This window comes from Mesoplodon mirus (genome assembly GCF_964341445.2).
Source record: "Mesoplodon mirus genome assembly, chromosome: 17".
NCBI lineage: Eukaryota > Metazoa > Chordata > Mammalia > Artiodactyla > Ziphiidae > Mesoplodon > Mesoplodon mirus.
This window is the reverse complement of record NC_138993.1, coordinates 5,133,729-5,146,579: the sequence shown is the minus strand read 5'-3', so window position 1 is coordinate 5,146,579 and position 12,851 is coordinate 5,133,729. Positions and strand designations below refer to the sequence as shown.

The 12,851-nt window shown below is 39.5% G+C and overlaps 1 protein-coding gene and 1 long non-coding RNA gene across 3 annotated transcripts in view; one reads left to right on the top strand and one right to left on the bottom strand.

Annotated features, from left to right (window-relative positions):
- Positions 1-12,851, bottom strand: part of LOC309792795 — a 38,224-nt gene that overhangs the window by 5,654 nt on the left and 19,719 nt on the right. The window lies entirely within an intron of this gene.
- The window catches only part of LNX2 (ligand of numb-protein X 2), a 47,905-nt gene that overhangs the window by 25,353 nt on the left and 9,701 nt on the right, over positions 1-12,851 (top strand). Inside the window, exons 6-7 of the mRNA XM_082602615.1 lie at positions 201-378; positions 5,052-5,283. Coding sequence (XP_082458741.1) covers positions 201-378; positions 5,052-5,283 — 410 coding nt within the window. The remainder of the gene's footprint in view (positions 1-200; positions 379-5,051; positions 5,284-12,851) is intronic.

The following is a 12,851-nucleotide window of genomic DNA, read 5'->3' as shown; positions in this document are numbered from 1 at the left end:
ATATAGTCCTGTGAAAATGCTACTAGTAGTCCAAAGCTTGCCACTGTGATCCACAGGGCTCACGTGCCTCCGGAGAACTGTGTATTGATTTCAGGTCTACAGTGACTTTATAATCGCCACGTTATATGTTTACTTTAGCTGTCATTACTTCAACTATATATATTATTTATCATCCAATAAATTTTTCCTCTCATGTTCAGGATCTTGCGCAGTGTGTGACATGCCAAGAAAAACACATTACTGTAAAGAAGGAACCACACGAGTCCCTTGGAATGACAGTAGCTGGGGGCCGAGGAAGCAAAAGTGGGGAACTGCCCATCTTTGTGACCAGTGTGCCACCTCATGGCTGCCTTGCACGTGACGGCAGAATCAAGAGAGGTAAGCGAGGATCTTGTACAGTTTCACCACATCTCCCAAAGTCAACTCACATTTTTAAAAATAAAGAATGTCTACAAAGTTTTCTATTAAACATGGCTTTTTAAAATCCTTTAAAATATTCTGTACGTAATGGAAGCATAAAGCCTCTCTATAAGGTTAGAAAAATGCCTAATGTAAAGGGAAATTGCTGAAGCTTAATAATCTTTCTAACAGTTACTCTGACTGTTGGATTATTTTATGTTGGAAAAGACCCTCTAAGAGATTCATGCTTCCAGCATTATGGTAGACCAGATACTTTGAAGGATCATCTCACTGAAATACACTTGTTGCCTATTAAAACGGTGTCTGGGTGGGAGGAGGATCACAGAAGAGGTGGAGCAGAGACAAACTTCATAAAAAGGAGTGGTTTTTAGGGATTAATTCATTCACCGTTTCACAACCCCCATTGATGGATACTATATCATTTGTATGGGTAGGGGTGGTGGTGGTAACAACAGCATTCTCCATACACTTGCTTCAGATGGAAAAGGGAGTCCTGAAAGCTAGTTCTCCAAACATGAAGTGGGAGCCCTGCCTCACACCATACACAAAAATTAACTCATCCAAGACCTAAACGTAAGAGCTAAAACTTTTAGAGGAAAAACCAAGTGTAAACCCTCAGGGCCTTGGATTATGCAACAGATTTATCAGCGGTTATCGTAGATACGACACCAAAAACACAAGCAATGAAGACATAAAAACAGTAGAAACAATGAAACTAAAAGCTGGTTCTTTGAAAAGATGAACAAAATTGATAAACCTTTAGCCAGACTCAAGAAAAAAAGGGAGAGGGTCTCAATCAATAAAATTAGAAATGAAAAAAGGAGAAGCTACAACCAACACAACAGAAATATAAAGGACTGTAGAGACTACTACAAGCAACTCTATGGCAATAAGGGACAACCTAGAAGAAATGGACAAATTCTTAGGAAAGGTGCAATCTCCCAAGACTGAACCAGGAAGATATAAAAAATATGAACAGACCAATTACAAGTACTGAAATTGTATCTGTCATTAAAAAACTCCCAATAAACAAAACTCCAGGACCAGATGGCTTCATAGGAGCATTCTATCAAACATTTAGAGAAGAGTTAACACCTATCCTTCCAAAACTATTACAAAAAATTGCAGAAGGAGGAGCATTTCCAAACTCATTCTATGGAGCCACCATCACCCTGATACCAAAATCAGACAAAGATACCACAAAAAAGGAAAATTACAGGCCAATATCACTGATGAACATAGACTCAAACATCCTCAACAAAATACTAACAGACTGAATCCAACAGTACATTAAAAGGATCATACACCATGATCAAGTGGGATTTATCCCAGGGGTGGAAGGATTTTTCAGTATCCACAAATCAGTGTGATACACCACATTAACAAATTGAAGGATAAAAATCATATGATCATCTCAATAGATGCAGAAAATGCTTTTGACAGAATTCAACATCCATTTATGATAAAAACCCTCCAGAAAGTGGGCACGGAGGGAACCTACCTCAACATCATAAAGGCCATATATGACAAACCCACAGCTAACATCATACTCAATGGTGAAAAGCTGAAAGCAGTTCCTCTAAGATCACGAACAAGACAAGCATGTCCACTCTCGCCACTTTTATTCAACATAGTTTTGAAAGTCCTAGCCACAGCAATCAAGAGGAGAAAAGGAAATAAAAGGAATCCAAATTGGAAAAGAAGTGAAACTGTCATTGTTTGCAGATGACATGACACTATATACAGAAAATCCTAAACGTGCTACCAGAAAACTACTACAGCTCACCAATGAATTCGATAAAGTAGCAGCATACAAAATTAATACACAGAAATCTGTTGCATTTCTATACACTAACAATGAAAGATCAAAAAGAGGAATTAAGGAAACAATCCCAATTACCACTGCATCAAGAAGAATAAAAATACCCAAGAATAAACCTACCTAAGGAGGCAAAAGACCTGTACTCTGAAAACTATAAGACACTGATGAAAGAAATCAAGGATGAGACAGATGGAGAGATATACCATGTTCTTGGATCAGAAGAATCAATACTGTCAAAATGACTGTACTACCCAAGGCAGTCAACAGATTCAGTGCAATTCCTATCAGATTACCAATGGCATTTTTCACAGAACAGTACATTTTAAAATTTGTATGAAAACACAAAATGCCCCGAATAGCTAAAGCAATCTTGAGAAAGAAAAATGGAGCCAGAGGGAACAGGCTCCCTGACCTCAAACTATAACTACAATGCTACAGTAATCAAAACAGTGTGGTACTGGCACAAAAACAGAAATATAGATCAATGGAACAGGATAGCCCAGAAATAAACGCACTTATGGTCTATTAATCTACAGATGGCCAAAAGGCATGTGAAAAGATGCTCATCACTAATTACTAGAGAAATGTAATCAAAACTATAATGAGGTATCACCTCACACCAGTCAGAATGCCTATCATCAAAAAGTCTACAAATAATAAATGCTGGAGAGGGTGTGGAGAAAACGGAACCCTCCCTACAATGTTGGTGGTAATGTAAATTGGTACACCACTATGGAGAACAGTATGGAGATTCCTTTAAAAACTAAAAATGGAGCTACCATATGAGCCTGCAATCCCATTCCTGGGCATGTATTTGGAGAACATCATGATTCGAAAAGATATGTGCACCCCGACATTCACATCAGCACTATTTACAATAGCCAAGACATGGAAGCAACCTAAGTGTCCATCAACAGATGAATAGATAAAGAAGATGTGGTACATATTACAATGAAGTATTACTCAGCCATTTAAAAAGACAAAATAATGCCAGTTGCAGCAACATGGATGGACCTAGAGATTATCATACTAAGTGAAGTAAGTCAGATAGAGAAAGGCAAATATATGATATCAACTTACATATGGAATCTAAAAAAAAAAACCAACTTATTTACAAAACAGAAACAGACTCACAGACTTTGAAAACAAACATAGTTACTGAAGGGGAAACGTGGTGGGGAGGGATAAATCAGGAGTTTGGGATTACAGAACCCTTATAACTCAATAATAAAAGACAAATAACCCAATTTAAAAATGGGCAACTGATCTGAAGACATTTCTCCCAAGAAAATACACAAATGGCCAATAATCACTTGAAAAGATACTCAGTGACATTAGTTATTGGGAAATGCAAATTCATTGCTAGGATGAATATAGAAAAAAAAAAGACAATAACATTTGGCAAGGATGTAAAGAAATTGAAACTCTCATGTATTTACCAGAGAGAATGTAAAACGGTAGAACTGTTTTGTAAAACAGTTTAGCAGTTCTTCAAAAAGTTAAAGTTGTCATATGACCCAGCAATTCCATTCGTAGAGAAATGAAAACATGTTCACACAAAAACTTGTACGTGAAGGTTTATAGCAGTATTTTCCATAATAGCCAAAAAGTAAAAACATCCCAAATGTCCATTTACTGGTGAATGGATGAAGAGACTGTGATTTATCCATACAATGGAATATTATTTGGCCATAAAAAGGAATGAAGTATTGACACTGTACAATATAAATGAATCTTGGAAACATGCTAAGTAAAAGAAGCCAGTCACAAAAGACCACATGATTCCATTTATATGAAATATCCAGAAAAGGCAAATCTGTAGAGATGGAAAGTAGATTAGTAGTTGCTTAGGGACTCAGGGAAGGGAACTGATTACTAATGGGTACAGGGTTTTGGGGGTGGTGATAAAAATTTTCTAAAAATGACATGGTTGTACAATACAACTCTGACTATAAAACCATAAAATTACAGACTTTAATTGAATGGTATATGAATTACATCTTTAAAAGGCTTTTTAAAAGTTATTTGTTCTATCGTGGAATTTGAGGTAATTTTATTTCCTTCTTGTTATTTTATGGTTTTGAAGTTTTCTACAAAGAATGTTTTGCTTTAATAATCTGAAAAATGATGAATTAGGGGAGCAGGATTTTCTGCTGGCTTTCTTAGTACAAACGTTTGTGCTTCCTATAAAACTAATCCTTTCCTTCCTAACCTTTTATATGAGCCCCATTGTTCTTTTTTATTTTATTACTTGGCAGAGCAACAAAGACTATTTTTCTTCTTCAAGCAGGACATGTTCAAATCACAAGTTTCACTTCTTTGTGTAGGCCCAAGGGTATCTTCTCTACGTACTGAGATGATTGCGCTGAGTGAACTATGTAGGGCTGTCTAGACGTATAAAACCATATCAATATAAAGTAGAATATATTAAAACTTCCCTTCTAAGAGCAAAAGATCAAATCACTTTCTAATTGGAAGGAAGGGTAAGAAGAGAAATGAAGGTGCCCAGGGCCCGTCCACAGCTATACCAGGGCTGATGATGTGGACCCTAACTGAATTCCAGAGCCTCGAGCCAAACCTTTTCCTATATATTATTACATTATTTAAAAATTTTTGAATTGTTTTGGAGTTCTGTCCATGAATTGGATTTTTCTTCAGTATTCTAAGAATTATAAAGAGAAAAATGGTCTTTTCCCTTATGTCATCTGAGTTTTTGGAACTAACCTTTGTTAATTAGTTTACAGATAACAGGATTTACAGGGACGTAATCACGTGGTGGCTCATTTTTCTTGCCCCCTTATTTGAACAGGTGACATCTTGTTGAGTATCAATGGCATCGATTTGACCAGCTTACGTCACAGCGAGGCTGTGGCTATGCTGAAGGCCAGCGCCACGTCGCCCACGGTGGCCCTGAAAGCACTGGAGGTGTGGGTTGTGGAGGAGGACACCCACAGCCCAGATGAGCAGCCCAGCACTGTCAGCGAGAATGAGTATGATGCCAGCTGGTCCCCGTCATGGGTCATGTGGCTTGGGCTGCCCAGGTACTGCAGCTTTTCTGTTGTTTCACAGAAAATCGCAACTGCAACCTTCATCAGCGTATAGCACAGCAAATTCACTCATTGAGGAGGAAAAAAGGCTTTAGTTAGATAAAAGTAGCAACATCGAATCAGGTTAATTTTCTCTTAGGTTATATTTTAAAAGGTAAATTTGATAATAAGAACGAAGCTGAAAAGACTTACCTCTGTTTATAAAAATAAATAAAGCTATTCTGTTCATTCCTACAAAAGGCTGCCCAGTGGGCCAGCTATGAGGTTGGGTGGTCAGTCTCTTGCTTAGAACAGCTGTCCTTTACCAACATTCACTCTGATACATGCTTAGACTTCTGTGCATTTTTCACCAGAGAAAAACAAGTCAAAGTGTTGGGCCTTTCCCTATCCCAGAAGTATCGCTGAAAGCCCTACTCTTCCTACAAAGGAGTGTAAAACTGAGTTTTTATTGGACATAAGAGTTTTTAGGCCAGACCCTTGGTGTTCAAGCATTACTGCTCTTGACCCCTTTTAGGAGGAGGTCACAGCTCATGACCGGCTCACCAGACAGGACATTCTGTAGTTGGTCGGTGTCTGGTCGTGAGACGTTTTGGAACCTGCAGGTGGTAGTTGTGTAATTTGGTATTGAGGTAGAGAGGATGTGAATTACCATCTTCATTTGTTTCCAACTCAGTTTAGATTCTTACTGTACAGAAGAATCCTGAAACTGAAATATGGTGAAACATTTTGACTTTTAAACTGGTATGAAAATGACTGATTCTTTAAAATAAGCAATAAGAATATGCCCGTTTCTGAGCCATCTAGCTTCATGTGAAATAAATTTATAATAATTAGCATTTATACAGTGCTATATGGTTTATAAAGTATTTTCATATAAAGAATAACACAAAAAGCAAGGATATTATTGGATTTCATTTATTAATTTAACTTGCTGACACATCCTCTCAGTTAAAAGAAGAGGGGAAAAAAGTAAGAGGGCATAAAACTGTAATAGAATAACTGTTTCAGGGAACTCTAGGGCCCTTGTGGAGAGAGATTTTTCATGACAGAGATGATTAACTGCTTCATATGTTTATTCCGTGCACCAAAACTGATTTTTTTCCCCATTAAAAAGTCAACATAGATTTAAATGGTTCCTATTCAACTCCTGCAGACATGCCATCTAAGTTGTGAGCTGTCAGCTGTCAGAAGGAACCTAACTGATCTTATTAAACACTCGGCCCAAAACTTTATGTGTGAAGTTGTACCCTCCTGCTGAGCAGTTCTGCCCAAGTGCCCAACTCTGCTGCTGCACAGGCTGAGACCAGTGGCATCCTGGAGAAACCCCCATGCTTCTTGTAGCTTTCTTTATTTGTTATTCCAGGCTAGTTTTGGGGTCAGTACCTCTTCCTTTGTTCAGGGCATTTTCTGATGTGCCAGGAAGAATAACAAAGATTTTAGATGAGAAATGCACAGGATAGTACAAGGCAATCTACAGAGTCGATGCAATCCCTATCAAGTTACCAATGGCATTTTTCACAGAACTAAAAAAAAAAAAATTACAAAATTTATATGGAAACACAAAAGACCCCAAATAGCCAAAGCAATCCTGAGAAGGAAAAATGGGTAAATGATCAAGATGGCGAAGTAGTAGGATGTGAGCTCATCTTCCCCCACAAATACATCTACATGTGGAACAATTCTCACAGAGTATCTACTGAATGCTGGCAGAAGACCTCAGACTGCTGAAAGGGCAAGAAAATCTTCACATAACCAGGTAGGACAAAAGAAAAAAGAGAAAAAGAAAGAAAGGAATCAGGACAGGACCTATGCCCCTGGGAGGGAGCTGTGAAAGAGGAAAGGTTCCTGCACCCTGGAAGGCCCCCTCACCAGTGGGGGAGATCAGCCAGGACAGAAGGGGCGCTTCAGAACCTCAGGAGAACACAGCAGCTGGTTTTATGGCAGCCAGAGCAGTGGGAAGACTGCACAGGTGGCCAGTACCATCACCCTGCACTCCCCAGCCTGAGACACATGTCCACCGGTGCAGGTGGGTGCTGGAACTTGGCCTTTGGAGAGCAGACCTAGGGAGAGGACTGGGGTTGGCTGTGCAGAAACAGCCTCGGGGGTGGGGGGGGGGCTGAAATCTACTGCGACTGCACCTGAGGGTGTACATGGAGGAAGCCTGGGCCACCTTAGAGGCCAGGCACCATTGTTTGGGGGATGCACAAGGGGAGGGGCAAGACCTTCCATTGTAGCCTTTTTCCCTGTGTGTGTGCTCAGAGGTCAGGACACTGCCTTCATGGGCTCCAGGAGCAGTCACAAGCCACTACCACCTCCCTCCTGGACTGCAGGAGTGGTCGTGAGCTACCTCCGCTCCCATCATGTGCTCCAGGGGTGAGCCTGAGCTGCCACCACCACCAAGAATCCCAGGATCAGGCATCAGCACACCCCCTATCAAGGGGATAATGACCAGCACATGCTGAGGAAAGAGGCGACATGCATCCATACTAAAAACAACCCTCACACCAAATATATTAAACCCACACAAGCTACACAGCAACGCCCCTAAATATAAAGAGCCCTCCAAGACCACAGAGTAAGAGATATAATAACTAAATATAAGAAATACAAGTAAATAAAAGAAATGTAAGTAAAATGCAGAAGCAGAGGAACCTCTCCCAATTAAATGACCAAGACAATCCCCAGAAAGAACAAACAACAAAACAGACCTCTTCAGTATCTTCATTATCTCCTTGTTGAAATGGGTGTCTATTAGACTGAAGGAATTAAGAAAGGCTGTGGACAGAAATGCAGAGTACTGTAAAAATGAGCTAGAAACTATAAAGAGGAACCAAGAAAAATAAGAAAACTCATTTGCAGAGATGAAAGCTAGATAAAGGCAATGAACAGCAGAATAAATAAGGCAGAAAAACGAATAAGTGACCTGGAAGGTAGAATAATAGAAATCACCCAATCAGGACAGCAGACAGAAAACCAAATGAAAAATAATGAAAACAATATGGGATAAAGTGGGCCAATCTACTTATAATAGGAATTCCAGAAGGGGAAGAAACAGAAAAGGGGACCAAAATGTATTTGAAAAAATTGTGGCTGAAAACTTCCCAAACCTAAGGAAGGAAACAGATATCCAGGTACAGGATAAACAAGATAAACCCAAACAGACCTATGCCAAGACATAATAAAAATGGCAAAAGTTAAAGAGAAGATTCTAAAGTCATCAAGAGAAAAAGAGTTAATAGTAAAGGAAGCCCCCATAATGCTGTCAGCTGATTTCTCTACAGAAACGTTGCAGGCCAAAAGCGAGTAGCAAGATTTCAAAGTCCTGAAAGGGAAAAATACGCAACCTAGGATACTCTACCCAGCAACATTATCATTTAGAATAGAAAGAGAGAGAAAGAATTTCTCAGACAAACAAAAACTAAAAGAATACAGCAATACTAAACCTATAGCCTAAAGGAAATATTGAAAGGTCTTCTCCAAATAAAAAAAGAAGAATCTATAGAAAAGAGAAAGTCACAAGTGGAAAGTAAATCACTAAAATAAGCCAGTACACAGATTAAAAAACAAAAATTCTGTGACAGTGATGATGATCACAATGAACAGCAAAAGGATGAACATGAAGATATAAAAGAGGACACCAAAATCATAAAACGTGGGGGAGGAGAGTAGGCAAATGTAGACTTTTTTCCTAGAATGTGTTTGGCAGTCATAATATAGGCTCAATCTAAGGCAAAGAGATAGAGGAAGGGGGTAACATACTTGAAAAACAGGGTTAACCACAAATCAAAAGTATACAGTAGATTCAGAGAAACCAAAAGGAAGACAACATAAGTATAATACAAAAGAAAATCATTAAACCACTAAAGAAAAAAGAAAAAGGGACAAAGAAGTATAAAACCAATGAGAAAACAAGATTTAAAATGGCAGTAAATACATATCAATAATTACCTTAAATGTCAATGATTAAATGCTCCAATCCAAAGACACAGAGTAGCAGATGGGATTAAAAAAAAACAAGAGCCCACAATATGCTGCCTACAAGAGACCCACTTTAGGGCAAAGGACACATACATTGAAAGTGTGGGAATGGAAAAAGATATTTCATGCAAATGGAAATGACAAGAAAGCAGGGGTTGTAATACTCAGACAAACTAGACTTTAAAACAAAGGTCATAAAGAAAGATAAAGGACACTATATAATGATAAAAGGATCACTACAAGAAGAGGATTTGACACTAATCAACATATATGTATGTACCTATTGTAGGAGCACCCAAATACATAAATACTAACAAACATAAAGGGAGAAATGGACAGGAATACAATAATAGGAGGAGACTTTAACACCCCACTCACATCAATGGACAGATCTTCTAGACAGAAAATCAGTAAAGCAATAAAGATCCTAACTGATAGAACAGAACAGTTAGACTTCATTTATATATTCAGGACATTACCACCAAAAAAACCCAGAATACACAATTCTTTTCAAGTGCACATGGAACATTCTCTAGAATTGACCACATACTAGGGCAAAATACAAGCCTCATCAAATTTAAGAGTATAGAAATTATCTGAAGCATCTTTTCTGACCACAATGGCATGCAAGTAGGAATTAACCACAGGAAAAGAAATGAGGAGGGAAAAATGGTTACATGGAGACTAAACAATATGCTACTAAAAAACCAGTGGGTCAACAAGGAAATCAAAGAGGAAATTAAAAAATACCTTGAGATAAATTACAATGAAAACACAACCATACAATATCTACAGGATGCAGCAAAAGCAGTTCTCAGAGAGAAGTTCATAGCAATACAGGCCTTCATCTCAAATAAACAACCTAATAAAAGAATAAGAAGAAGGACAAACAAAGCCTAAAATCAGCAGGAGGAGGAAATAATAAAGATCAGAAGGGAGGTGACTCACCCAGGACGCAGCCCTGGCCCCGCTGCGAAGAGTGCACAAGAGCACGCATCGGGCTCGTTTCTAATTTCAGCTCCGGCAGCCCTGCTGGGGTCCGGTGAGGAAGCTACTGGAGGGGGTGCTCTATCAAAATGAGGGAATAAACCAAGAGGAAGCGAAGAGGTGCTGCAACCAGAAACTCCAACTAGTGTTATAAAGGAATAGAGGATCTTTCACGAACGTCACTTCATTGTTTTCACCAGAGCGTGAGCTCCTCTATGGTGTCACAGTGGACACCGAGTGGATGAAAGGCTCTTGGTGCTGCAGCCAGGAGTCAGGGCTGTGCCTCTGAGGTGGGAGAGCCAACTTCAGGACACTGGTCCACAAGAGACCTCCCAACTCCACGTAATATCAAATGGCGAAAATATCCCAGAGATCTCCATCTCAACACCAAGACCCACCTTCACTCAACGACCAGCAAGCTACAGTGCTGGACACTCTATGCCAAACAACTAGCAAGAGAGGAACACAACCCACCCATTAGCAGAGAGGCTGCCTAAAATCATAAGTCCCCAGACACCCCAAAACACACCACCAGACGTGGACCTGCCCACCAGAAAGACAAGATCCAGCCTCATCCACCCGAACACAGGCAATAGTCCCCTCCACCAGGAAGCCTACACAACCCACTGGACCAACATTAGCCACTGGGGACAGACACCAAAAACAACGGGAACTACAAACCTTCAGCCTGCAAAAAGGAGACCCCAAACACAGTAAGATAAGCAAAATGAGAAGACAGAGAAACACACAGCACATGAAGGAGCAAGATAAAAACCCACCAGACCTAATAAATGAAGAGGAAATAGGAAGTCTACCTGAGAAAGAATTCAGAATAATGATCCAAAATCCTGGAAATAGAATAGAAAAAATGCAAGAAATATTTAACAAGGACCTAGAAGAACTAAAGATAAAACAAGCAATGATGAACAACACAATAAATGAAATTAAAAATACTCTAGAAGGGGGCTTCCCTGGTGGCGCAGTGGTTGAGAGTCCGCCTGCTGATGCAGGGGACATGGGTTCATGCCCCAGTCCGGGAAGATCCCACATGCCGCAGAGCAGCTAGGCCCATGAACCATGGCTGCTGAGCCTGCGCATCCAGAGCCTGTGCTCCACGAGGGGAAAGGCCACAACAGTGAGAGGCCCGCGTATCACAAAAAAAAAAAAAAAAAAAACTCTAGAAGGGATCAATAGAAGAATAACTGAGGGAGAAGAACAGATAAGTGACCTGGAAGATAAAATAGTGGAAATAACTACTGCAGAGCAGAATAAAGAAAAAAGAATGAAAAGAACTGAGGACAGTCTCAGAGACCTCTGGTACAACATTAAATGCACCAACATTCAAATTATAGGGGTTCCAGAAGAAGAAGAGAGAAAGAAATTATAGGGGTTCCAGAAGAAGAAGAGAGAAAGAAAGGGACTGAGAAAATATTTGAAGAGATTATAGTTGAAAACTTCCCTAATATGGGAGAGGAAATAGTTAATCAAGTCCAGGAAGCACGGAGAGTCCCATACAGGATAAATCCAAGGAGAAACACGCCAAGACACATATTAATCAAACTGTCAAAAATTAAATACAAAGAAAACATACTAAAAGCAGCAAGGGAAAAACAACAAACACACAAGGGAATCCCCATAAGGTTAACAGCTGATCTTTCAGCAGAAGCTCTGCAAGCCAGAAGCAACTGGCAGGACATATTTAAAGTGATGAAGGAATATCTTTTTCCATCCCCTTAGGCAGGAATGTACAGTGGAGAAAGGACAGCCTCTTCAATAAGTGGTGCTGGGAAAACTGGACAGGGACATGTAAAAGTATGAGATTAGATCACTCCCTAACACCATACACAAAAATAAACTCAAAATGGATTAAAGACCTAAATGTAAGGCCAGAAACTATCAAACTCTTAGAGGAAAACACAGGCAGAACACTCTATGACATAAATCACAGCAAGATCCTTTTTGACCCACCTCCTAGAGAAATGGAAATAAAAACAAAGATAAACAAATGGGACCTAATGAAACTTCAAAGCTTTTGCACAGCAAAGGAAACCATAAACAAGACCAAAAGACAACCCTCAGAATGGGAGACAATATTTGCAAATGAAGCAACTGACAAAGGATTAATCTCCAAAATTTACAAGCAGCTCATGCAGCTTAACAACAAAAAAACAAACAACCCAATCCAAAAATGGGCAGAAGACCTAAATAGACATTTCTCCAAAGAAGATATACAGATTGCCAATAAACACGTGTAGGAATGCTCAACATCATTAATCATTAGAGAAATGCAAATCAAAACTACAATGAGACAACATCTCACACCAGTCAGAATGGCCATCAAAAAATCTAGAAACAATAAATGCTGTAGAGGGTGTGGAGAAAAGGGAACCCTCTTGCACTGTTGGTGGGAATGTGAATTGGTACAGCCACTATGGAGAACAGTATGGAGGTTCCTTAAAAGACTACAAATAGAACTACCATATGACCCAGCAAGCCCACTACTGGGCATATACCCTGAGAAAACCATAATTCAAAAAGAGTCATGTACCAAAATGTTCATTGCAGCTCTATTCACAATAGCCAGGAGATGGAAACAA